The following is a 27067-nucleotide window of genomic DNA, read 5'->3' on the forward strand; positions in this document are numbered from 1 at the left end:
CTGTACCTCTGCTGTGCATATTATGAGGGGCTCCCACCATCCTAGTGCTGTGCTGACTTCCTCCTGGGGCTGCGTATTATGAAGGGCTCCCACCATCCCTGTACTATGCTGACTTCCTCCTGGGGCTGCTTATTATGAGGGTTTCCCACCATCCCTGTGCTGTGCTGACTTCCTCCTGGGGCTGTACCTCTGCTGTGCTCAGTATGTCAGTACAGCACAGGAATGGTGGAAACCCCTCATAATGAGCACAGCAGAGGTACAGCACAGGGATGGTGGGAGCACCTCATAATAAGCAGCCCCAGGAGGAAGTCAGCATAGCACAGGGATGCTGGGAGCCCCTCATAATAAGCAGCCCCAGGAGGAAGTCAGCACAGCACAGGGATGGTGGGAGCCCCTCATAATATGCACAGCAGAGGTTTCATAGTTTCATAGTTTCATAGTTTGTTAGGTTGAATAAAGACACCAGTCCATCCAGTTCAACCTGAGTGAGTGTCTACAATTGTCCCCATCCCTGTACATTTCACACTTATGTTGGTCCCTACCCTCAAGGAGCCCACAACCCAAGGTCCCCATTCATATCCTAGGGCCAATTTTGAACAGAAGCCAATTAACCTACCTGCATGTCTTTGGATTGTGGGAGAGGTACAGCACCCGGAAGAAATCCGCATAGCACAGGGATGGTGGGAGCCCCTCATAATAAGCAGCCCCAGGAGGAAATCAGCATAGCACAGGGATGGTGGGAGCCCCTCATAATAAGCAGCCCCAGGAGGAGCAGGCGCAAACTGGACCAGCGGTGGATGGCAGACAATCCGCTTCTCTCTTTCTCATCTAACGAAACTTCGTATTTCGGATAGGAAATTCTTCAACGGAATTTCGTATTTTGGATAAAAACCAAACTTCCATCAGCATCAACTGTCATATTGAGGTATATTTTTGCCTTTAAATTCATCGTAAAGAACGTTCGTACACGTTAACGAACCTAACGACAATTCGTATTTCGTACGAAACAGAACGGAATTTTCGGACACGAAATACGAAATACGAATTCATTTTAATACGAATCGAAACGGAACAGAACGAAACAAATTTATTGACGGCGCCCATGTCTAGAGCAGGTTCTTGATTTTTCGGTCGGAAAAAGTTCCAATCGGAAATTCTGATCGTCTGTAGCAATTCCGACGTGCAAAATTCCTACGCATGCTCACAAGCATCGAACTTCATTTTCTCGGCTCGTCGTAGTGTTGTACGTCACCGTGTTCTTGACGGTCTAAAGTTCAGAGAACTTTTGTGTGACCGTGTGTATGCAAGCCAAGCTTGAGCGGAATTCCGTTGGAAAAACCATCCAAGATCATTCTGATGGAAAATCCGCTCATGTGTACGCTGCATTAGGGGTGTACTCACTTATGTTGCCAGCGGTTTAGACATTAAAGTGGTTGTAAACCCTTACAACCAACTTTGACCTACAGGTAAGCCTAGATTAAGACCGATGTTCCCAGTTCACCTATTTAAAGATCAATAAAGTGAGAATTTGTCATCACAGCAAAATCTGCAGCAAATAAGAGATCCTCTCTGGGCCGTCAGGGGTTAACTACACTGCCCTCAACCAAGATGGCTGCCCAGAGCCCTGGCTGGGATGGGGCGTGTTGCTTCCTGTGGGCGGGACTTTGGAAGTGCTGCACTGTTGTACAAAACTTGCTAGGAAGAGTTGCACTGTGTCACATTGACTGAATGTGATCACCGTCTGATCGGTGCGTGTGTGATCGGTGACAGATCCGTGCGTGTGATCGCTGATAGATTGGTAATAGGAGTAATTGATAATAGATTGGCGATAGGTAAGTGACAGATCGGTGTATGATTGGTGATCAATTGGTGACAGGTCGGTGTGATCAGTGACAGATCAGAGTGTGATTGATGATCGGTGTGTGTGATCAGTGACAGATTGACGGATTTGTGTGTGAGAGATCGGTGACAGATCCGTGTGTGAGAGATCGGTGACAGATCCGTGTGTGAGAGATCGGTGACAGATCGTGTGATATCTGATAGATTGGTAATAGGTCAATGACAGATCACTGCGTAATTGATAATAGATTGGTGATAGGTAAATGATAGATTGGTGTATGATTGGTGATCAATTGGTGACAGATCGGTGTATGATTGGTGATCAATTGGTGACAGGTCGGTGTGATCAGTGACAGATCAGAGTGTGATTGATGATCGATTGGTGATAGATCAGTGACAGGTCGGTGTGTGATTGATGACCGATTGGTGATAGATCAGTGACAGGTCAGTGTGTGATTGATGACCAATTGGTGATAGATCAGTGACAGGTCGGTGTGTGATTGATGACCAATTGGTGATAGATCGGTGTGATAGGTGACAGATCAGTGTGTCATTGATGATAGATTGGTGATAGATCAGTGACAGATCGTTGTATGATTGATGACAGATCGGTGTGTGTGGTGTAGTCGGTAACATGTCGGTGGAATGGCGGCTCCGATCGTCTCTTCCCAGCCCCTCCCTGTCCGCACTACTCCTGGGGGTCGGTGTCACCTGGGGCTGCTACTACCTGCACTACATCTGTAAGGTCAGTGTCACAGTCTGCCATTTCCATCCTCAGGATTCCGACAGTCAATGATGGGGGGGGGGTCAGATCCAGGACAGATCTGAGACACATACACTGTGAGGTCAGATCTGGCCAGGATAGAAGTTTAGATGTGGATGGAGTAGGGAGGGATTCGATTCTCTGTCAGCCGTTTACTCCTCCCCATATCTTCACTGGGGAGATTCGCCCTCTGTCTGTCCTGGTGTCACCGAGACAGGAAGCGATGAGAAATTCAAATGTCGTCACCAGAACAGGAAGTAGTGAGAAATTCAAGATGTTACCAGAACAGGAAGTAGTGAGAAATATAAAATGCCACCAGAACAGGAAGTAGTGAGAAGTTCAAGATCATGAAGTGATGAGATATCCTCCGAGATAATGAGATAATACCTGATCCAGTATTACAATGGAATATAGAAAGTAATAATAACCTGACAAGGGTACATCCCCCCCCAATATCCATAACACAGAGGATGGCCTATACACTGTACATTTATATATACAGAGATTGCACATTACGACATCTCTCCTGTCCACCCATCTCCTGTCTGTGATTGGTTGCAGAGACCGCGATTGGTGGCGGCAGGACATTTCCGCCAGTTCCTAGAGTCTTACTGCCCCGTGGTGAAGAGCGACTACCGACCGACGTTCTGGTGTGTAGGTGGGAGACTCCAGACCATCGTCCGAGTATTACTGCTATCCCGACCACGACCTACCTACAGGAAGTAAGTGACAGGGATGCTTTATAAAGGGGGACCTTTCCCGGGTCTGTACAGCTGATTTGCCATTATGAGAGGTTCCCACCATCCCTGTGCTGAGTTCCCGGGTCTGTACAACTCCTGCACCAATTATGAGGGGTTCCCACCATCCCTGATATGAGTTCCCAGGTCTGTAGACCCGCTGTGCTCATTATGAGGGGTTTCCACCATCCCTGTGCTGAGTTCTTGGGTCTGTACACCTGCTGTGCCCATTATGAGGGGTTCCCACCATCCCTGTGCTGAGTTCTTGGGTCTGTACACCTGCTGTGCCCATTATGAGGGGTTCCCACCATCCCTGTGCTGAGTTCTTGGGTCTGTACACCTGCTGTGCCCATTATGAGGGGTTCCCACCATCCCTGTGCTGAGTTCTTGGGTCTGTACACCTATTGTGCCCATTATGAGGGGTTCCCACCATCCCTGTGCTGAGTACCCAGGTCTGTACACCTGCTGTGCCCATTATGAGGGGTTCCCACCATCCCTGATCTGAGTTCCCAGGTCTGGGCACCTCCTGTGCCCATTATGAGGGGTTCCCACCATCCCTGTGCTGAGTTCTTGGGTCTGTACACTTGCCGTGCCCATTATGAGGGGTTCCCACCATCCCTGTGCTGAGTTTCCAGGTCTGTACCCCACCGCTGTGCCCATTATGAGGGGTTCCCCCCATCTCTGATCTGAGCTCCTAGGTCTGTACCCCTGCCGTGCCCATTATGAGGGGTTCCCACCATTCTTGTGCTGAGTTCCCAGGTCTGTTCACCTACTGTGCCCATTATAATTGGTTCCCACCATCCCTGTTCTGGTGTAAGGGTGTCTGTGTTATTTTCTGGAGATTCTTATTATTTTATAGGAATGTGATGATTAGTATCATATGGAGTGATGGGGGAGGGGAGGGTAACAATGGTCCACATTGGGTGTCACATTATCTTGGTACGCCCAATTCTTTTATCTATTATTATTTTATCTATGAATAGAACTTTTAGTTGGGGCTCCTCCAGCCTTCTATGGTGATCTATACATAGGACATCCGATGATTTCAGTTCTCTCAGACGCTGTGCTGTGATTGGACAAATTACGATCACTTCTACACAAAATAAGCAAAAACTTCTCAATCTAAAGGCAGTCTAAAGTGCGGCCATGTGTGGGGGGAGGGGAGGAGTCATTGGAGGTTCTGTATGCCAGAGGTCAATGTACACCTCAGGCCAACATCAACCGACTGCAGTGTACACCGCCACGGTATATGGGGCCTTATAGGGACAACATCCACACTGAAGTCTGTATATGAATGTAGAAATATAATGTGTTCTAAATATTCCCAGATGATATTCTGATCAACTTCCCTGGCACTGATCACCATCCCCAGCACTGATCACCATCGCCGACATTGATTACCATTCCTGACACTGATCACTATTCCCAGTATTGATCGCCCTCATCGGCATTGATTACCATTCCTGACACTGATCACCATCCCTGGTACTGATCACTGTTCCCGGTATTGATCACCCTCACCGGGAATGATCACCATTCCCGACACTGATCACCATCCCTGGTACTGATCACTATTCCTAGTATTGATTACCCTCACCGGCATTGATCACCATTCCTGACACTGATCACTATTCCCAGTATTGATCACGCTCATCGGCATTGATCACCATCCCTGGTACTGATCACTATTCCCAGTATTGATCACGCTCATTGGCATTGATCACCATCCCTGGTACTGATAACTATTCCCAGTATTGTTCACCCTCACTGGCATTGATCACCATTCCTGACACTGATCACCATCCCTGATACTGATCACTATTCCCGGTGTTGATAACCCTCACCGGCAATGATCACTATTCCTAGTATTGATCACCCTCACTGGCATTGTTCACCATCCCTGACACTGATTACCATTCCCGGTACTAATCACCATCACCGAACACCATCCCTGACACTGATCACCATTCTCGGCACTGATCACCATCACCGGCATTGATCACCATCCCTGATACTGATCATCATTCCAGTACTGATCACAATCACCAGCATTGATCACCATCCCCTGCATCTTTCACCATCCCCGGCACCAATCACCATCCTTGCCAGGGCCGCCGATAAGGGGGTACCACTGGTCTTTCTGTACAGGACCCGGGCCCCACCAGTTCAACTCCAGAGGGCCTGGGCAGCTGGTAAGCAAAAGGAAGGGGAACCTGTACAGGAGGGGGGTGATCAGTGCGGTGGGGTGACATTTACTGGAACCTATCTTCTGTAGCTTCCCCCGCAGCAGCTGAAAGCCGGCGGGAGGGAGAGGAGAAAAAGCCAGCTTTCAGCTGCTGCAGGCTGTAGCTACAGAGGATCGGTTCCAGTAAATGCCACCACCCCCATCACCCCCTCCTGTACAAGTCCCCCTTCCTCCTGCTGCCTAGGCACTCAGGGGGAAGGGGCCAATAAATATGTCATGTTGTGTGAGAGGAGACAGACCCGGCTCCTGGGCTCAGGAGATGCATAGATTTCTGTATGGATGATGGCAGGGGGAACATGGTAGCCACTCGTCTATATATAATGGTCTAGCAGTGGGCATGCTGGGAGGGACAGTGTGTATTATGCCCCCACCACATGCAATACATCGGCTTATTAAAAATCGATGAGCTGTGCTATATATCAATGTGTGTATGTGTATATATGGTGTATAATGACAATGTCTCCTGTTGTGTCCTCTGACAGCGAGGTGATCAGCACGGTAGATGGTGGTCAGATATCTCTGGATTGGACTGACAATGAAGGCAGCGCACATTTCCCAGAATCCTCCTCTCGTCCTACAGTCCTACTATTACCAGGACTGACCGGGAACAGCCATCAGTCCTACATCCTGCACCTGGTACAGCAGGCCCGCACTGACGGATACAGGTGAGATCTTCCATTAGAGCCAATCACAATCCAGCTCTGACCAGAGCACACAGTGAATGGAAAGATCCGATGGGCCGTTATGTGGGTAGTACACCGAATAGCAGGTGAGTGGTAGGTCTCCTCATCCATAGTGATCACATACAGTTCATAGTTATTTTATCAGCCAATAAGATGGAAGAAGAGTTTATAGACGCAACAGATGTAGAGCCATGCAAAGGATCCGGTATATATCATTATTAATTATAATAGATAGAGGAGGATACCATGTACCCAATACAATCCCAGATTTACACCAATTGCCAAATCCCATCCACCCTAAGGGTCACCATACACATTACAATGTAACCAATACAAGGTCAGATGCATCAATCTGCATACAATCCAAGATCTACTCCAATTATCTGATCCCGTCCATACTAAGGGTCACCACATGAACAACACAATGTAATCAATACAAGATCAGATTTATTAATCTACTCATAATCCAAGATCTACTCCGGTTACTTCATCCCACTTATCCTTAGGGCCACCATACTCAATACAATGTAACAATTTTTCCCAATGACACCAATAATGGGGCACATTTTCTCCTACTGACACCAATGATGGGGGATTGTGTACTTCCACTGATGCTGGGACATTGTTTACTCCCAATGGCCACAAACTTGACCTCCTAAAGTCTGATGGACTGTAAAGTGGACCTTTGTTTAGAAAATTTGGAGACACCTGATCTACACCAATTACTCAATTCTGTGTCCCTTTGGGGAGATTTGCCTTCACTTTCTGCCTAAAAGACACCACAAACAGGAAGTGAGAGGACATCTCTCCAAAGTGAGGAAAGCCCCTCCTTGACAGTCTTCACCAGAATATGTGTCCCCATTGGAAGATTTCCTGTTCTGGTGGCAACTCCTGATTTTGGCTCTTCCCAGGTCACAGGACAAAACGAGACCCGAATCTCCATAGCGGGAACACAGACAGCATGAAAAACCGCTCAAGTCCTTCCACATCCTAAACTAAGGAAGATAATTTGGCTTTAGATACAGTTTTAGGTTTGAAAAGTTGCTGCAAATTTATAAGCCGAAATGCGTGCCACTTAAACACGTCAACTGCACCAGCAATCAACGGGCCAAGGTGGGCATAGGAGTTGTCCAAACCTTAGCTGGCTTAATGAAAAGTCCGTCTCTCTTGGCAGGTGCGTGGTGTTCAATAATCGTGGTTTTGGAGGAGAGGAGCTCCTGGTGAGTGCTAGACGTTGGTGGTGGCAGTGGAGATCCAGGGACGGCCGTTCTTTATAAGTCTTCTTCTCTTTGCAGACACATCGGACGTTCTGTGCCTCTAACACCGAAGACCTCAGCAGGGTGGTGGAACATGTCCGGAGTTGCAACCCTGGGGCCCCTCTGCTGGCAGTGGGGATCTCGCTCGGCGGGTGAGTCCAGCAGAGCATTATGTACACGTGCATTTGGTGGTTTGAGTTCTTCTTTAAAGTCTGGAGGAATTGAATGATGGAGGCCCACTCCATATGAAACTAGAGAAAAGTGTTGGCCAAATTTTGGCTTTAAGCCACAATATTATTGTATGTCCTTGTAGAAGGAGATAAAAGTCCAAAAGTATCCCGAGAGGTATCGGAAGCATCATGTGTCCCTTAACCCTGATGGCAGATCTTTGAGGTCGGAGGTTCCATATTTCAGCTATTTATTCCTCCCTCTAGGATGGTTCTCCTGAATTATTTGGCCTCTACTGGCTCCGAGTCTCAGCTCCAGGCTGCACTGGTGTTCTGCACCCCCTGGGACGTGTTTGTATCCAACTCCTCACTGGAGAGGCCACTAAATTACTTCCTGTTCAACCGAAACCTGGCCTCCGGCCTGCGAAACACCATGCTTAAGTAAGTGATGGCCACCAACCACATAACAGTGTGGGATATCTTGATTAGTTGGTCCATGGTTGACCTTTTGGCACCTTGCTCTGCAATATCTCTTTCTATGTCCATGGCTCGTTTTCTTTCATCACAGGTACCGGGACATCATCGGAAAGGTTCTGGATGTGGAACATATATTACAGGTAAGATCAGAGTCCCAGAAAGGATTCACAATGTTCCGGACCCCAGGGTCCAAAATGTACTAATAGATAAAAGTGGTAAAGGAGGTTAAGGGAACTTTCTAGAAAAACAGTACCCCATCTAGAATTGCTTAGAGGGAGGAAAAGAGGTAACTAGGCAAATTTTCATAAATACAGGACAGGCAGGCTTAGAGGAGCGGAGCCAGCTAGACTGAGGTGGAGACTTCTTTTGTGAGGGGGGGGAGGGGATCATTATTAAGGAATCTGAAAGCAGAAGGAGTCCCTAGGAGGACATTAAAGGGGTTGTAAACCCTTGTGTCTTTTCGCCTTAATGCATCCTATGCATTAAGGCAGGGCTTGACAAATTTGCTTGGAATCTAGGAGCCAGCTTAAAAAGTTAGGAGCCAGGTCGGTAACGGCGATCCGGACCTGTCCCTGGCCTGACATGGAGACGAGTGAGGGGAAGATAGCGCCGCAGCCCCCCCCCCCCTTTTTTTTCCTTAATTAAAATAATTTTTTTTTTTTTACTTTTTACAAAAAAAAAAAAATATATATATATATATATATATATATATATAATTAAATTAATAAATAAATAAATTAATAATATATATATAATATAATGAGAAGCCATTTACCAGCCACCACACTCACCGTTGGGCAAAAGGCGCCAGATGACGCCCGCAATCACTTCCTTCTCTTCACTTTGGGAAGGAAATGGGCGGGCAGTGAAAAACAGGCAGGGGAGCTTCACTCCATTAGGAATTAGCATTATTGGAATAGGGTGTAATTTCTACATCCACCACAAGATGGCGCCAGACTACCGAAAGATTTTAGAAGGCCGCAAAGCCGTGGCCTCAATTACTGGCCGGCGCGGTCCGATGCAATTGCGCGGCGGAGTTCGGGGTCCAAATGGAGACGGGATACCCCAGCAGCGTTGCCCCAGTCGCCAGGACACGAATTCTAGGCGCAAATGCGACCAGGCGCCCGGGGTTTGTCGAGCCCTGCATTAAGGTGAGAAAACTTCTGACAGTGACCAGCCCCCTAGTCCCCCTCCATTTTTCTCACCTGAGCCCTGTAATTCCCACAGTGGAGACGCGCTCTTCCTCTCTGTCCGGGGTTCTTGGCTCTTGATTGGATAGGTTGATAGCAGCGCAGCAATTCGCTCCAGCTGCTGTCAGTCAAATCCAATGATGCGGGGGTGGGGCCGAGTCCTACATTCTGTGGATGCAAATGTTGGACTCGGGAGTGTGCCCCGCAAGGTAACCCCACCCTTCTCCTAGGGGGTTATACGATGTGGGGAGGAGCTGATAGCGCTGCCGAGGTGCCCCAGAAGAGGATGATCGGGCCACTCTGTGCAAAACGAACTGCACAGTGCGGGGTAGGTATGACATGTTTGTTATTTAAAAAAAAAAAAATAAATGAAGCTTTACGATCACTATAAAGAAGTCTGTTGGGGAAAGAGTTTCTGGGATGAGAGGGAGCTCTAGAGAAGTCTTTTAGAATTTCTGTGAGAAGAGGAAGATCTAGAGGAGACTTTTGGGTGAAGTTTCATGAAGGAAGGAGTTCTTGAGAGGGGTTAGGGGGAGCTTTAGAGAAGTACAATGGAGGGAAGAGTTCCTGGGAGGAGAGGGAGCTCTAGTAAAGTCTAATCACAGAAAGAGCTCCTGGGAGGAGAGAAAGCTCTAGAAAAGTCTAATGGAGAGAAGAGTTCATGGGAGGAGAGGAAACTCTAGAGAAGTCTAATGGAGGGAAGAGTTCCTGGGAGGAGAGGGAGCTCTAGTGAAGCCAAATGGAGGGAAGAGTTCCTAGGAGGAGAGGAAGCTCTAGAGAAGTCTGTTGAGGAAAGGGTTTCTGTAAGGAGAGGAAGCTCTAGAGTAGTCCTTTGGGTGAAGTTTGATGAAGGAAGGATTTCTCAAGAGGGGAGTAAGCTCTAGAGAAGCCTGATGGCGGAAGGAGTTCCTAGAAAAGAGGGGAAGCTTTAGAGAAGTCTGATGGAGGGAGGATTTACTGGGAGGAGAGGAAGCTCTAGAAGATTCTAATTCTAAGAAACACCTGGGAGGAGAGGAAGATCTAGAGTAATCTGATGGAGGAAGGAGTTCCTGGAAGGAGAGAAAGCAGTAGAGAAATATGATGCAGAAGGAAGATTCTGGGTGGTGAAACACCTTTTATAGAGGTCTGGTGAGGGAGGGAAGAGTTTCAGAATGGGGGGGGAAGCTCTAAAGTAGTTTGATGAAGGAAGGAGTTTAAGAGGTGAGGGTAATCTCTAGAGAAGTCTGGTGGAGGGAGGAGTTCCTCGTGGGAGAGGAAGTCCTAGAAAATTGTGATAAGACAGAGGAGAGTAAGCCCTAAAGATGCCTGATAGAGGAATGAGTTCTTGGTAGCAAAGAAAGCTCTAGAAAGGCCTGATGAACGGAGAAGAGTAAGCTCTAGAGAAACCTAATAAGGGAGTTCCCGGGAAGAGAAGATGCTTTAGAGAAGTCTGATGGCGAGAGGAGTTCCTGGTAAGAGAGGAAGCTTTAGCAAAGTTTAATAGAGGGAAGAGTTCCTGGAATGAGAGAAAGTTCTAGAGAAGTCTGATAGAGGGAGGAGTTCTTGGAAGGAGGGTAAGTTCTTGAGAAGCCTGAGGGAGGAGTTCCTAGTAGGAGAGAAAGCTCTACAGAAGCCTGGTGAAGAAAGGAGAGAAGAGAGGATGCTTTAGAGAAATCTGATGGAGGCAGACGTTCCTGGTAGGAGAGGAAGATCTAGAGAAGTCTTATGGGGGAAGGAGTTCCTGGGACAAGTGGAAATTCTAGAGAAGTCTGATAGAGGGAAAGGTTCCTGGAGGCAGGAGTTCCTGGTAGGAGAGGAGGCAGGAGTTCCTGGTGGGAAAGAAAGCTCTAGATAAGCCTTATGGGGAAAGGAATTCCTAGAAGCAGAAGAAACCCTAGAGAAGTCTTTAGGGGAAGGGGTTTCTGGGAGAAGAGGATGCTCTAGAGAAGTGAGTTATGGATAGAAGAGGATACTGAGGTGGCATTGGCTGGGTGTCCAGTATAACAGGAGAGAAAGCTCTAGAAAAGCTTTGTTAAGGGAGGAGAGGAAGATCCTAAGAAGCCTGATGAAGGAAGGAGTTCCCAGGAATAGAGGAAGCTTTAGAGAAGTCGAATGGAAGGAGTTCTTAGGAGGAGAGAGAGCTCCAGAGAGGCCTGATGGAGAGAGGTGTTCCTGGGAGGAGAGGAATCTCTAAAGAAACCTAATGGAGGAAGCAGTTCCTAGTAGGAGAGAAAGCTCTACAGAAGCCTAATAAAGGAAGGAGTTCCCAGGAAGAGAGAAAGCTTTAGACAAATCTGATTGAGGAAGGAGTTCCTGGTAGGAGAGGAAACTCTAGTGAAGTCTAATGGAGAGAAGAGTTCCTGGGCTAGCTCTAGAGAAGTCTGATGCAGGGAGGAGAGTGAGCTCTAGAGAAACCCGATGAAGGAAGTAATTCCCAAGAAGGGAGGAAGCTTTAGAGAAGTTGGATGGAAGGAGGAGTTCTTGGGAGGAGAAGAAGCTTTACAGAGGTCTGCTGAAGGAATAAGCTTTTTCGAAGACAGGAAGCTTTAGTAAAATCTTCCTGGTAGGAAAGGAAGCTCTAGCGAAGTTTAATGGAGGGAAGAGTTCCTGGGAGAAGAAACCTCTAGAGAAGTCTGACAGAGGTAGGGGTTCCTGGGAGGAGAGGAAGCTCTAGAGAAGTCCGTTTTGGGTATAACCGGATACTGGGGTCGCATTGGCTGGGTGTCCAGTATATCAGGAGAGAAAGCTCTAGAAAAGTCTGATGAAGGGAGGAGTTTGTGGGCCTTTTAGGAGAAGTCTTTTGGGTGGGGGGGGGGGGGAGTTCCTGGGAGGAGAGGAAGCTCTAGAGAAGTTGGCTATGGGCAGAAGAGGGCACTGGGGTGGCATTGCCTAGGTGTCCAGTAAGGCTCATTCTGTATGATGGAACGATGATGCTGAACTATTCTAAAGTTCTGGTCACAGGTGTCAGTGTTCAGCATCCTGTGGACCCCAAGATATTATCAGAGCCCAAGAACATGTTTCTCATTAGAACCCATCTGGTGCTCTCCTCCTCTGTCTCGCATTCTTCATCCTTGGTTGTTTTCTGATTGCAGTCTCGCTCTATTCGGGAATTTGATGAGCGATACACCTCCATTGTCTTCGGTTACCAGTCATGTGATGACTATTATCATCATGCCAGTCCCTGCAAAAAGCTCGGGAAAGTGAGGACTCCAGTATTGTGTGTGAATGCTGAGGATGACCCTTTCTCCCCCCTGCAAGGTAAGTCCCCATCCTCTCTGGGACCTCGGAGGGCTCTGCTGCCTCTTACAGACAAACAGTTGGGTCCTACAGAACATCCAGAGTGTGACTGGTCTATGTAGACAATAATGCCCCAATCATCTGGTCACCATTTTACCATGTCGGCCATCCAGTGCATGTACAGCTAGAATAAGAACTGGTCTTTATATCACCTTCCTGAAATACACTATATTGTGAAAAATTTGGGACACCTGCCTTTACATGCACGTGAACTTTAAAGGCATCCCAGTCTTAGTCTGTAGGGTTCGATATTGAGTTGGCCCACCCTTTGCATCTATAACAGCTTCAACTCTTCCGGGAAGGCTGTCCACAAGCTTTAGGAGTGTATCTATGGGAATGTTTGACCATTCTTCCAGAAGCATATTTGTGAGGTCAGGCACTGATGTTGGAAAAGAAGACCTGGCTCGTTGTCTCTGCTTTAATTCATCCCAAAGATGTTCTATCGGGTTGAGGCCAGGACTCTGTGCGCGCCAGTTAAGTTCCTCCACCCCAAATTTGCTCATCTATATCTTTATGGACCTTGCTTTGTAGACATAGACACACTCCTAAACCTTGTGGACAGCCTTCCCAGAAGAGTTGAAGCTGTTATAGCTGCAAAGGGTGGGCCAACTCAATATTGAACCCTACGGACTAAGACTGGGATGCCAGTAAAGTTCATCTGCGTGTAAAGGCAGGCATCCCAATACTTTTGGCAAAATAGTGTATCTTGCATTGCAGTTATTTGGGCACTGATACATTGCACGATGCTTATGATCTAATGCTGGGAGCATGCTCAGTTGAGGTCAAGTCTGCCCAAAGTGAGAACAACTAACTGGCGATCCTGCCTTGTTCAGGCACTTCCTTCATGTGACAGCATTTTTTCCTTCCTCCAAACTGCTCTCTTGTATTCTCACCCTGTCACACAAGCTTCCGATGGAGACCACAAGTGGCCATTTCAGCACACATTACACGGACATGGTCCTCTGCGGTCACCTCCAGGAAACCTGCCCTTAGAAATCTTATGCAGCCAATCGGTGGAATGCATGTAGACACAAAGTAGCTGCAAAGAGGATGCAGAAGATTGGAACATCATCTGTTGCTCCAGATTCTGGAGATTATTATTATACAGGTTTTATATAGCGTCAACAGTTTGCGCAGTGCTTTACAGCATGAGGGCAGACATTACAGCTACATTACAATTTGGTATAAGAGGAATCAGAGATGCCACGATATTCAGATAATGACTGGCCTTCCCGACCAAGAACTTGACTCTGCCCTTTGGCCATTGAGGCTATTTATCACACTAATGGGCCAATAGTGTGGCATGGAGGGGTGGGGGTCAGGAAGAGTGGTCAGTATCTGGGTATTATGGGCTCCTGAGAGGAGCTGAAGGCATCGCGGTGTGCTAGAATAGCTATTCAGGATCCAAGCATGGCAGTTACACCCATATAGGGATGGCCCATAAAGCAAGAATCCACATATCTCTAGAAGACACATGGAACAGCAAATGCACAAATGTACAACAGGTGAGTCAAAATCTGCCCTTTAAAGGAAACCTGTCATGTCAAGAACATGGAAGCTGCCATTGCTGGCCTGCTTCTAAAAATGCCTGGCTGTCATGCTGATCCTCTGGTTTCAATTACCTTCTAACCCAGGTCACGTGTATGCAGATCAACAGTTTTGACTCCTGCAAGACTTTTCTGATCTGTGTACATTATTTTAGGTCGGGAATTACAGAATTCAAAGGATCGGCAATGACAGCCAAGCAACTAGCCTTTCCAGAGGGAGGTTTATTAATGACAGCCCATTCTATCTGTAATGACAGGTTTGCTAGAAGCTATGCACCAGCCATGGCTTTAATGAGAACCTGTAAGCGTAGAAATATGGGCACTGGCATTCTGACCCTTCACTGACGTGGAACAAGCATGCAGCCAGTGAAGTGCCATGACACCCGATGTCCAACCTTTCAGTTCTGGGTCAGTAACTAACAGAGTAGTGATTGCAGGATGAGGATTACAGAACCAGACCCCTTAAAAACTGGTCACCAATGGCTGCTCCCTTTTAAAGCGGGATTCCGCTCTTCTTTTTTTTTTTTTTTTTTTTTTCTTACCTGTGTCACAGGTGGGCGAGTGCTACCTTCGATTGGCATCCACATCCAGCGTTTTTTTGTCCCCCGGCGCGACGAATCCTTTCCTTGGGATGACTTATAAAAACCTGCTCTGGCGTTTTCCATTTTGCCTGTGGGCATCTGAAGCCCACAGGCATTTACTTCCTGGTATATGATGACGCCCACCAACACAGACCACAGTGGTGTCAGGCTGACCCAGCAGTGATTGGTGTGTGTGTGGGGGGGGGGGGGTGTCCGGACGGGTGGGCGGGGCCAGCTGTCAGCGATCGGAGATGTCCATGGCGGTGCTGCCCATGCTTCGCCCCTCCGGCACAACAAACCTTCTTGTAGTGTCCTCCGGGTGATCGCCGCTCACGCCTCCCCCCGGGGGAGGAGGACGGGGCTCAGGGAGGAGGACATACCGGAGGTGTGGAGGAAGGAATGCTCAGCCCCGGCCGGGGGGAGGAGGGGGGGATCAGTCCGTACTAATCCGCTCACAAGTGTCACTCGCTGTGTGTAGAAATCAGCCGCCCAGCAAATCCGTCCCTCTGTCAGAGGAGGAGAGGGGGCGGGGCCAGGAGAAGCCAAAACACAGGAAGTCAGGGGGAGCACCGCATCGGTATGTGCGGGCGACACACACACGCGTCTACCGCACGGGCGATCGCAAGAACCCCCCACATCATCCATGGATGATCTGCTCACCCTCCAACGTGACCGGCGTCCTTTGCGAAATCTCGCGAGATTTCGCAATTTCATTGTCTCCCATGGATTCTTGGGAAATAGCTCCCAGGGACCATTGCGAGGACGATAGCCACGCCTACTCCCACGGGAGGACAACCCGGAAGTCAGCTGAAACATCAGAAATAAAAGGTAAGTAACGAATATTTTTTTTTTTCAGGGTTCGTTTAGGTAAGTATGCTATCTGGTGAATTTAATAACATGAAGTTTCATTTTTAGATACCAAACCACTTTAAGTGCCACTCCACCCAGAACAAATTTTTGGTGGATACCATAGTGCCCAAAACCCTCCGAGGGATTTTATTTTTATATACCCCACAGTCTCTGGGCAGCAGCTCTCTGATTGAAAGGAGGAATGCGAGTAAGCTGCAGTAGAGTGGGACCAGCCAGAACCAATCCAGAGCAGGGCGACTGCAACAACCCTTCCTGTGGCAGTAAGCTTCCACTTGGGCAGGTCACCTGACCCCTAGGACCCCTGAACATTGATGTACAGCGTAGCTTTGTATTCAGGTTTTTCAGCCATCCAATCACAACAATACCTTGTGCTTTATGAATGATTTATTATTGGTTGACAATTATGACTCACTATAAGAGGGGAGATAAAGGGTAGAGTTTGATTAACCAGGCTGGAAATTCAATACCAAGAAATGGAACATCAAGGTCACATAGTCCAATGACTGATCTCTGGGACTGTAGGCTGCACGGGTAGCTTCACCCGTAGGGATACAGGCATTCCATCCATGTAGAGGTCCTTCAGTGGAGATCTAGATGGACAGACCTTACCCCGCCTAAATCCATTAGAAGCCCCCTCCGAAATATATTACAAGGTCCCGTGTGGAGATCTAGATGGAGCAGACCCTACCTCTCCTGGTTACAATAAAAGCCCCCCAGGAAGGTCTAGATGGGTTAAAACTTACCCCTCCCAGATCCACTAGAAGCCCACTAATCAGATCTTGACAGGAAAGACAATACCCCTACTGGATCCATTAAAAGTTCACCGATCAGATCTAGACAGGGCAGACAAACCTTACCCCTATTGAATCTATTAGAAGCCCACCAATCAGATCTAGACAGGACAGGACCGCTACTGGATCAATTAGGAGCCCACCTGGGAGATCTAGATGGGATAGACCATAACCTTTCTATATCCATTAGAAGACCCTCAGGGAACTCTAAAAAGGACAGACGCTACCCCTCCCGAAACTATTTAAAGCCCCTTGGAAGAGCTAAAGGGGACAGACCTTGCCCCGTCCGGACTTATTAGATGCTCTCTGGGGTCATCCAGATGGGACAGATCTTACCCCCCACCCAAATCCATTAGAAGACCTCCAGGGAGAGGCCAAATGGATAGACCCTACCCAAAAACATTAAAAGCCCTCTGGGGAAATCTAGACAGAATAGACCTTACCCCTCCTGGATCCATTAGAAGCCCCCTCCAAAATATATTAGAAGGCCCCTTTCAAAATATATTAGAATGCCCGTTGTGGAGATCTAGATGGGACAGACCCTACCCCTCCTGGTTCCATTAGAAGCCCTCCATGGAGATATAGATGGGACAGACACTACCCCTCCTAAATCCATTAGAAGCACCCCAAGGAGATCTAGATGGAACAGACACTAACCCTCCGGATCCATTAGAAGCCCTTTGGTGAGATCTAGAAGGGACAGATTCTACTCCTCTCAGATTCAGTAGTAGCCTCCTGGCAAGATCTATATGGGACAGACACTACTCCTCCTGGATCCATTGGTAGCCCCCCTCTAGGTGGTCTAGATTCTACCCTCTTCCCCATTAGCAACCTCCAGGGTGGTCCAGTCAGGACAGTCTCTATTGCTCGCTCTCAGTGGAGGTGACCTCCTGCAGCAGTCTCTCTGCCTCTCCTCTCTGGCTCATCTTATTGGCTTTGCCCTGGAATCGGCCTCCCTTTCCTGCCCCTTTACCATCCAAGATTTTACACACTCGGGGGCCCAGGTTGTCGACTATTCTGGGAGGACCAGCCAGCAAGAAGAGTCCTGATGCCTTTTCATCCCCCACAGTCAGGAAGACGACCGTGTCCTCCGTTCCAATCTCATTGGCGATAATGTTCATGAACTCATTGTCGCCTTCCTTGCGGTGCAGGGAGAAGACTTTGGCACGGTCAGGGCGGTTCTTGAAATCACTGGCGATAAGTACGGCTAGATCTCTCAGGAGGCTTAGATTGTTCTTCTGCAGCATCTTCACTGACTTCTGCAGCTTGTCCACAGCCTCCACGTGCTGCTCAGGTCCGTTCTTCAGCAGTGTGGTCAGGGAGCGCTCTGTGGCGTAGCTGCGGGTGGCGTACTGCAGCAGCCGCTCACCGGCGATGAATATGAGGTTGGTCTTGTTCTTTTTGCCCTTCTCCATTCCCAGAATCTTGACCGCCTGGAGGTCGCTCAGGTTGGCCACGTGTGTGCCACAGCACATGTTGGCATCCACTCCCTCCATATCGATGATTCTCACTGGTCCAGCGTGGTCATCTGGCAGACCTCGGCTTCTCACCTGGTCGAACTCGGGGTCATCAATGCCGATGATCCTCACGGTGACGGGCACACGCTGGCGGATCAGGCGGTTGGCCTCTCCCTCAATGGCATCTGCCTGCTGAGCACTCACCGCTGGCGTGTCTAGCTCTATGGTGCTCCTCTGGCGGCCCAGGTCCCAGGATGTTGTCTTGTAGCCATAGAGGGAGTCAGCAATGGCAGTGATAAGGTGCTGAGCAGAGTGTTGCTGCATGTGATCGAACCGCCGCTGCCAGTCCAGCTTGACCAGCACATGGGTGCCCGGCTCTAGAGAAGAGGTGACAAAATGGATGGCTTCTGGTCCCTGGCGGGTGACACAAAGCACAGGGACCTCCCCAATGAACCCTCTGTCATCAGGTTGCCCCCCTCCTTCCGGGAAGAGCACAGTGTCTTTCAGTGTTACATTGTATCCGGACAGGGTCTCCTTCTTTCCACCTCCATTGTGGGTTTGCAGCTTGCCCGGGGTGCAGGAAACCACCTCTGTGGACAGTTCGATGGCATAGCTGTCCTTTTGACAGTAAAAGGCCATGTCACCTCAAACTAGGTGGACAGTGCTTGTGTATCACCCCTCTGACCAGGTTACAATCTTTGTATCACTTTGTCACCTCTGACCAGGTGGATGGTCCTTGTGTGTCACCACTGACCAGAAGAACAGTTCTTGTATGTCAACCTTGACGAGGTGGATGGTCCTTGTGTGCCACCTGTGACCAGGCAAATGTTACTTGAGACTTCTGACCAGGTTGAGAGTCCTTGTGTGCCACCTCTGACCAGGCGGTCGGTCCTTGTGTGACACCGAAGACCAGATGGACAGTCCTCGTGTCTTTGACACTGACCAGGCAAATGTTCCTTGTGTGTCACTTCTAACCAGGCAAATGTTCGTGTGTCACTCCTGACCAGGCAGTTGGTCCTTGTGTGTCACAGATGACTGGGTGGACAGTCCTTGTGTGTTAGTCACTGACCAGGCGAATGTTCCTTGTGTGTCACCTCTGACCAAGTTGAGGGTCTTCGTGTGTCAGCGCTGACCAGGTTGAGGGTCCTTGTGTGCCAGTCCCTTACCAAGTGAGTGTCCCTTGTGTTTCACCTCTGACCAGGTTGAGGGTCTTTGTGTGTCACTGCTGACCAGGTTGAGGGTTCTCCTGTGGTTGGGGGTCTTTGTCAGCGCTGACCAGGTTGAGGGTCCTCGTGTGCCAGTCCCTTACCAAGCGAGTGTCCCTTGAGTGTCACCGCTGACCAGGTTGAGGGACTTCGTGTGTCACCGCTGACCAGGTTGAGGGACTTCGTGTGTCACCGCTGACCAGGTTGAGGGTCTTCGTGTGTCACCGCTGACCAGGTTGAGGGTCTTCGTGTGTCACCGCTGACCAGGTTGAGGGTCTTCGTGTGTCACCGCTGACCAGGTTGAGGGTCTTCGTGTGTCACCGCTGACCAGGTTGAGGGTCTTCGTGTGTCACCGCTGACCAGGTTGAGGGTTCTCCTATGTTTGTCCCTTACCAGGCGAATGTTCCTTGTGTGTCACAAGCAGGTTGAGGGTTCCAAAGAGAGCGGTCCACCATCTGACACATGGACTTTACATGAGCACACTGATGATGTCACTGAGCTCTCCGATTGGCTGCAGGCCTGGCCTGGAAGGAGGGAAACATTAACCCCTTTCCTCCCTGCTGCTCTGCAGTCTTCTGGTCTCCTTGCTGTGTCTGATCTCCGAGGGGGGAGGGGAGGGAAGAGTCAGAAAGATACAAACTAGGAAATGTATCCACTGAGCACTTCCTGTAACCTTTAATGCCCCTCCCCCGCCTGGCTGCAGCCATTAACCCTTCCCTGCACCTCCTTCACTGTGTGCGATACTAAACCCTCCCCCTCCCCCCCATGTGTGTGACCTTTAACCCTTCCCTCCCTGTGTGCGATATTTAATCCTTCCATCGGCTGCATCTGTTCATTCAGAATTAACCCTTTCCCTCCCTTTCTCCCTCCCCTGGGTGACTATGAATCTCTTTTCATAGTGACTGTGTTATCTCATTAATATCAGATTGGTTATAGAGTGCTGCCAGCGAGGGGTTAAACACACTATTCTCTAGCTCCACCCTGTCTGGCTATTTTTAGTAGAGGGGTGCTGGCTGAACTCCACCTTCAATCCCCCCCCCCCCCCATATGACTCAGTACTTACCCTTCCTTCTATATATAATCTCTAGCCTGTAGTGTTATTTAACCCTTAAGTTGCTCACACTATCTCCCTGTGATACCATGAAACTGCCTCCCTCCCCGCCAAACTATGCGCCACCCCTCAATTTTGCAGGATACTCCACAATACTGCCTGCAACACCTGCCAACAACTTCCCTGCACACCCCAAGAAGACATTGTCTCTAGAGGGCACCAGATATCATGGCTGTCCTGCAGATTTCCATTATTCATAGGGATGCACCAGATATTACAGTGTTCCTGCAGATAAAGACCCTCCATTGTCCATAGGGGGTACCTACCAGATATCATAGCCTTTCCACAGTTACATACCTTCCATTGTCTATAGGGGGCACCAGATATCACAGCGTTCCTGCACATAAAGACCCTCTATTGTCCATAGGGGGTACCAGATATCATGGGCTTCCCACAGATGAAGACCCTTCATTGTCCATGCATGGCACTGGATATCATGGCCTTTCCACAGATACAGACCCTCTATTGTCCATAGGAGGTACCAGATATCATGGGCTTCCCACAGATAAAGTTCCTCCATTATCCATAGGGGGTACCCAATATTATGGGCTGCCCACAGATGAAGACCCTCCATTGTCCATAGATGGCACTGGATATCATGGCCTTTCCACAGATACAGACCCTCTATTGTTCACAGAGGGTACCAGATATCATGGGCTTCCCACAGATGAAGACCCTCTATTGTCCTTAGATGGCACTAGATATCACGGCTTTCCCACAGATAAAATCCCTCCATTATCCATAGGGGGTACCTGATATTATGGGCTGCCCGCAGATGAAGACACTCCATTTTCCATAGATGGCACTGGATATCATGGCCTTTCCGCAGATACAGACCCTCTATTGTCCATAGGGGTACCAAATATCATGGGCTCACAGATGAAGACCCTCTATTGTCCATAGATGGCACCAGATATCATGGCCTTCCCGCAGATAAAGACCCTCCATTGTCCATAGGGGGCACCAGATATCATGGACTTCTTGGGGGTAAAGACCCTCCATTGTCCATAGGGGGCATCAGGTATTATGGCCTTCCAGGGGGTAAAGACCCTCCAATGTCCATAGGGGCGCCAAATATTCTCCATTGTCCAACGATGTCACTAGATATCATGTCCTTCCTGGAGGTAAAGATTATCCATTGTGCATAGATGGCACCAGTTATCATGCCCTTCCTGGGGGTAAAGCCCCTCCACTGTCCATAGGGGGTGCCAGATATCATGCCCTTCCTGGGAGTAAAGACCCTCCGTTGTCCATAGATGGTACCGGATATCCTGCCCTTCCCGGGGGTAAAGACCCTCCATTCTCCATAGGGGGTACAACATATCATGGCCTTCCTGGGGGGTAAATACCCTCTATTGTCCATAGTGGGCACAATATATCATGGCCTTCCTGGGGGTAAAGACCCGCCATTGTCCATTGATAGTGACAGATATCATGCCACACTGGCCAATGAATGGACTTGTTGTTATGCTTGTTACTGCCGTCGTCTGTGAGTATCCATTTGGTTTTTGGTTTCATGTACAAACAAATCTTGGATAATGTGCTAGACCTTTGTGCCTCCCTGGGTGTGTTGACCCCATATATTGAGCCATAACACCCACCGACTGCCCCCAACACCTCAAGGAAGCCATTGTCCATAGAGGGTGCTAGATATCATGGTCTTCCCATAAATACAGCCTGTTCATTGTGCATAGACAGTACCAGATATGATGACTCCCCCCCCCCCCAATATATTGAGCCATAACACCTTCTGGTTGCCCCCAACACCCCCTGCAAGCCATTGTCCAAAGGAGGCCCCAGATATCGTGGCCTTCCAGCAAATACAGACATTTACTGTCCATATGGCCACTGGATGTCATGGCCTTCCCACAGATAAAGACCCTCCATTGCCATAGGGGACACTATATATCAGTGATGGCGAACCTTAGCACCCCAGATGTTTTGGAACTACATTTCCCATGATGCTCAGGCACTCTGCAGTGTAGTTGAGCATCATGGGAAATGTAGTCCCAAAACATCTGGAGTGCCAAGGTTCCCCATCACTGCTATATATAATGACCCTATATAGAGTCATAACGCCTCCAGACTGCACCAATACCCCAAACCATAGGGGACATTCATTTCAATGGGCTGCTCTACACGCTAGAAACATGGAAAAGAGGTCCCTGACCCTTTTCTAAAACCGCTCCTCATTGAAAAGCGTGGTGCCGCAGAAACATGCCTTACATTGCTCACACTATCTCCCTACATCCCTATGATACCATAACACTGCCTCCCACCCTACCAAACTTTGTGCCACCTCTCAATACTACAGAATACTCCACAATACTGCCTGCAACACCCGCCAACAACTTCCCCAAGAAGCCATTGTCCATAGAGGGCACCAGATAAATTGACCTTTCTGTAGCTACAGACCCTCCATTGTCCATAGGGGGCACTAGATATCACAGTCCCATATACTGAGACATACCACCTCATGACTACCCAGAGTACCCTAGGGGGTGACACATTCATGGGAGTATTATAGCCTCGCTTAGGCCTGCCAGGACAAGATGAACTCTGCCTAGTACCAGTTACTGTTTTTGGAGTGTATGCCCACCAAAAACCTTTGTTCCTAGTTTTGGATGGGGTGGCGAAGGGTTAGAATCCCTGTCTGTTTTTTACTGCTGTCTAGGGCTCCATTACAGTAATTTCCCTTCACTTCCTGCTCTGGTGACAACATTTTACCAGTCAGGAAATGGATGGAACTCTTCAACAGGAAGTCAGGGATACAGAGGCCTCTAGCTTGATGTGTTTTTTCACGAGGAGCATTAATAGCTCTGTCCATTCACAGCTCTGTATGTGAAGGATACCTATAAAATTCTGATATTCTTTTGTTTTTTTAAACTGGTTTTATTGTATGCATGGTAAACCTAGGCTCGTGTACATCCGCAGGACAGAATGTCAATCATACAAAAGCAGCAAACGTAATAAAGGTTAATATTAGTAGTACATACAAGGTATGACAGGACAGGTGATATCATTCTTTTGTGGTGAGGGGGGTATGGTGGACAGTAGACGGCTGAGGATGGAGTAGCTCACCCCTGTCATATATGGCACCCATGCTGGTGTGAACAGTAAGTGGTGTTCTGCTTTTCTCTGCCTCTCAGGTACACTGGGCTATGCGGAGGTCCTCTGAGGTTGAGGAGGGTATGGTGGACAATGAACATATGAGGATGGAGTAGAGCATCTCCGCAAGCCCCCCACCCCAGGGTATTTGGCACCCCTGTGGTGTGGACACTAAGTGGAGTTCTTCTCTGTCTTTGACCCTGCGGTACATTGGGTTATAAGGAGCTCCTCTGAGGATGAGGAGGGTATAGCAGACGCTAGACCAGCCTTTCTCAACCTTTTCAACACAGAGGAACCCTTGAAATAGTTCTCCGGTCTCGAGCAAGCCCTGCTAAAAATTAGAAATCAACAACTCATGATACATTAGTGTGATGGTCAGTGGGAAGAATGGTCCTTACACTTGTGGTCATTGGGAAGAATTACCTCCTTACAGGTAGCTAAAAAGATCAATGATGTCAGTGGGAACTTATCTGAGAGGCAGAAATTGCCCAATGCTGAAGGAACCCCTAGCAACCTCTGGAGGAACCCTAGGGTTCCACAAAACCCTGGTTGAGAATCACTGCGCTAGACAGATGGGTGTATAGGTGCTTCTGCTATGGTCTATGCAGAGTTACTCTGAGGGTAAAGAGGGTATAGTGGACAATGAACAGATGGGGGTAGAGTAGCTCCATCCTATGTTATGCAGCCTGGTGGTGCTGGGCTTGGATTGACAGGCTTACTCCAGTCTATATAATGCTGGAAGCTTGCTGGGAGAGCTCTGATCTCCAGGGTTCTGTGATTTAGATGGCCTCGGGGAGGATATTGGACGGTATGTACATACAGTGCTGGGTCCTGCTTCTCAATCCATTATAACATAATTATTTGTTCATCTATTGAAAGGGTTACTTTAAGGGAAGACTGGCTGCAGTACTTTCAGACTTTAAACTGGAATGGGTGCGTTTTCAGTTCATTTTGACTTCACTTGCCACATACTTGTTCCAGGGCTTTGACACACAGCCAGACACATGCCATTTTCAGGAGGAGGACCCTTTTGCAATCTGCTCTGCAGCCGTCTTTGACCTGTGTGAACTGGCTCTATTGAGAGCCGGTCACACTCGCATGTCATGCGAATTGGATGCGGTTAAACCGAATCCAATTTGCACATATGTGAACCCAGCCTTAGGGTCTCTATGGCTTGAAACTTCCAGATATCTAGGTAGCTGAGGTATTTGTAGCTGTTGGATTTATCAAGAGTGGAGGTGTTTAGTGTAAAGAAAGAACTCTTGATTTGTTTTGTGTTTTTTCCTCTGGAACACACTGATTTTTTTCTTTCTTTGGGTTGATGGGTTGTGTCCACCTCACATTATTTCTACAGCACGTCCAAGCTCTCTTCTAGGCCAATCTCTGTTGGTGACAGTAGTAGGAGGTCATCCGCATGGAGTAGGAACTTCACCTCAGTGTCAAGTAGACTTAGTCCAGGTTCCGAAGAGGTTTCTAGAGCTGCAACCATTTCATTGATGTATATGTTGAAGAGACTTGGATGTAGACTGCAGCCCTGTCTGGCTCCACAGGCCTGCCGGAAGTGCTCTGTTCTGTTCTCCCCCCCCCCCCATACCTGTACACTACAGCTGTTCCCAGTATCGTCTCATCTCGCTCTCTCTTTTCCCCCCCATGTTTTCTGGCTTGCCTCCTTCCCCCATATTCACTGTCTTGTCTCTATTATGCAAGGTCTCATCTCTCCCCCATGTTCTTAGGCTTGTGTGTCTCTCACCACCAGGTTCTCTGTCTTCCTGCAGCAGTTCTCAGTATATGAGAGCTTAATAATGTTTTCCCTCCCACTAGCTTACTGTAATACACATGTTCTCCATCTGGTCTTTCTCTCACCCATGTTCCTTTTCTCATCTTTCACCCATGACCTCTGTCTTGTCTCACCCATGATCTCCATCTGGTCTCTTGCTCACCCTTGTTCTCTATCTACCCCATGTTCCTTGTCTTGCCTTTCTCTCAACCCTTGTTCTCTATCTAGTCTCTCTATCTACCCCATGTTCCTTGTCTCGCCTTTCTCTCAACCCTTGTTCTCTATCTAGTCTATCTACCCCATGTTCCTTGTCTCGCCTTTCTCTCAACCCTTGCTCTCTATCTACCCCATGTTCCTTGTCTTGCCTTTCTCTTAACCCTTGTTCTCTATCTAGTCTCTCTATCTACCCCATGTTCCTTGTCTCGCCTTTCTCTCAACCCTTGTTCTCTATCTACCCCATGTTCCTTGTCTCGTCTTTCTCTCAACCCTTGTTCTCTATCTAGTCTCTCTATCTACCCCATGTTCCTTGTCTTGCCTTTCTCTTAACCCTTGTTCTCTATCTAGTCTCTCTATCTACCCCATGTTCCTTGTCTCGTCTTTCTCTCAACCCTTGTTCTCTATCTAGTCTCTCTATCTACCCCATGTTCCTTGTCTCGTCTTTCTCTCAACCCTTGTTCTCTATCTAGTCTCTCTATCTACCCCATGTTCCTTGTCTCGTCTTTCTCTCAACCCTTGTTCTCTATCTAGTCTCTCTATCTCCCCCATGTTCCTTGTCTCGCCTTTCTCTCAACCCTTGTTCTCTATCTAGTCTCTCTATCTACCCCATGTTCCTTGTCTCGTCTTTCTCTCAACCCTTGTTCTCTATCTAGTCTCTCTATCTCCCCCATGTTCCTTGTCTCGCCTTTCTCTCAACCCTTGTTCTCTATCTAGTCTCTCTATCTACCCCATGTTCCTTGTCTCGTCTTTCTCTCAACCCTTGTTCTCTATCTAGTCTCTCTATCTACCCCATGTTCCTTGTCTTGCCTTTCTCTTAACCCTTGTTCTCTATCTAGTCTCTCTATCTACCCCATGTTCCTTGTCTCGCCTTTCTCTCAACCCTTGTTCTCTATCTACCCCATGTTCCTCGTATCGCCTTTCTCTCAACCCTTGTTCTCGATCTAGTCTCTCTAGCTACCCCATTTTCCTTGTCTCGCCTTTCTCTCACTCATGTTCGCTGTAGCAATCTCCTCTCTTTCTTTCACACATGACTCGTTTCCTCTTTCAACCATGTTTTCGGTTTTGTCTCTTTCATCCATGTTCTCCATTTCATCTCTCCCTCGTTACTCTTACCCCATTTGTTCTGCCTCATCTCTCTCTCTCACTCTTGTTCTAGGTCTTCTCTCTTTTTTCCACCCATGTTCTCTGTTTAGCCTCTCTCTACCTTGTCCTTGTCTCTCTATCAACCATGTTCTCTTTCTTCTCTCTTGTATGTTCCTTCTCTCGTCTCCCTCTCACCCATGTTCTCTGTCTCATCTCTCTCCCACCCATGTTCTTGGTTTTCTCTCATTACTTTTTTTTCATCACTCACCCATGTTCTCCATCTCGTCTCTCTCTTACCCATGGTCTCTCTGTTTTGTCTCTCATTGCAGCCATTCCAGTGAACGAGGCCTTGGCTAACCCTAATGTGGCTCTCCTGATCACCGCCCATGGTGGACATATCGGATTTCTGGAAGGTCCCTTCCCCAACCACCAAAGATACATGGACCGCATATTTAGCCAGTTTATGGGGGCTGTGCTTGGTCACAGCGAAGAGCTGAGGGTGGCTACTGCAGATCAACCCGTATCTTGATGCTGGCTGCCTGCCTAGAGCTGGCTGGCCCTGAGCTAAAAGGAGGTATCTGCTTCGAGACCAGGCAGTCACTCTACCATCCAGTCCTCCTGCACTGTAATGATGTTTTTTGTTTTTTTTAATCTCCTGATACCTCAATAAAGTCGATTTACAATACAA

At 48.3% G+C, this 27067-nt stretch overlaps 2 protein-coding genes across 3 annotated transcripts; one reads left to right on the forward strand and one right to left on the reverse strand.

Moving 5' to 3' along the window:
- Window positions 1-1663: 1663 nt before the first annotated feature.
- ABHD1 (abhydrolase domain containing 1) lies at window positions 1664-27067 on the forward strand. 2 transcript variants are annotated; one of them, XM_077489356.1, is made up of 10 exons: window positions 1664-1832; window positions 2447-2584; window positions 3164-3324; window positions 6067-6249; window positions 7442-7487; window positions 7563-7675; window positions 7958-8131; window positions 8259-8307; window positions 12429-12594; window positions 26709-27067. In XM_077489356.1, exons 2-10 carry the CDS (start codon window positions 2474-2476, stop codon window positions 26906-26908), a joined length of 1203 nt encoding a protein of 400 aa, XP_077345482.1. In that variant the 5' UTR covers window positions 1664-1832; window positions 2447-2473; the 3' UTR covers window positions 26909-27067. The 2 variants fall into 2 exon arrangements, with proteins under 2 accessions (XP_077345482.1, XP_077345483.1); XM_077489357.1 differs by having other exon boundaries at window positions 1730-1748.
- Window positions 15998-19749, reverse strand: AARSD1 (alanyl-tRNA synthetase domain containing 1). The gene has a single exon (XM_077489355.1). It carries the CDS (start codon window positions 18516-18518, stop codon window positions 17283-17285), a length of 1236 nt encoding a protein of 411 aa, XP_077345481.1. The 5' UTR covers window positions 18519-19749; the 3' UTR covers window positions 15998-17282.

The sequence above is a fragment of the Lithobates pipiens genome, unplaced genomic scaffold (genome assembly GCF_037356315.1).
Source record: "Lithobates pipiens isolate NorthernLeopardFrog02 unplaced genomic scaffold, aLitPip1_a1.2 Scaffold_18, whole genome shotgun sequence".
Classification (NCBI taxonomy): domain Eukaryota; kingdom Metazoa; phylum Chordata; class Amphibia; order Anura; family Ranidae; genus Lithobates; species Lithobates pipiens.

What these genes read in the sequence shown, in the direction of transcription:
- ABHD1 (XM_077489356.1), top strand. Translation starts at nt 2,474, where the DNA reads ATGTCGGTGGAATGGCGGCTCCGATCGTCTCTTCCCAGCCCCTCCCTG. An exon ending in CCACGACCTACCTACAGGAA is followed by an intron (nt 3,325 to 6,066) that starts GTAAGTGACAGG and finishes GTCCTCTGACAG; the next exon opens with CGAGGTGATCAGCACGGTAG. An exon ending in TTGGAGGAGAGGAGCTCCTG is followed by an intron (nt 7,488 to 7,562) that starts GTGAGTGCTAGA and finishes TTCTCTTTGCAG; the next exon opens with ACACATCGGACGTTCTGTGC.
- AARSD1 (XM_077489355.1), bottom strand. Translation starts at nt 18,518, where the DNA reads ATGGCCTTTTACTGTCAAAAGGACAGCTATGCCATCGAACTGTCCACA.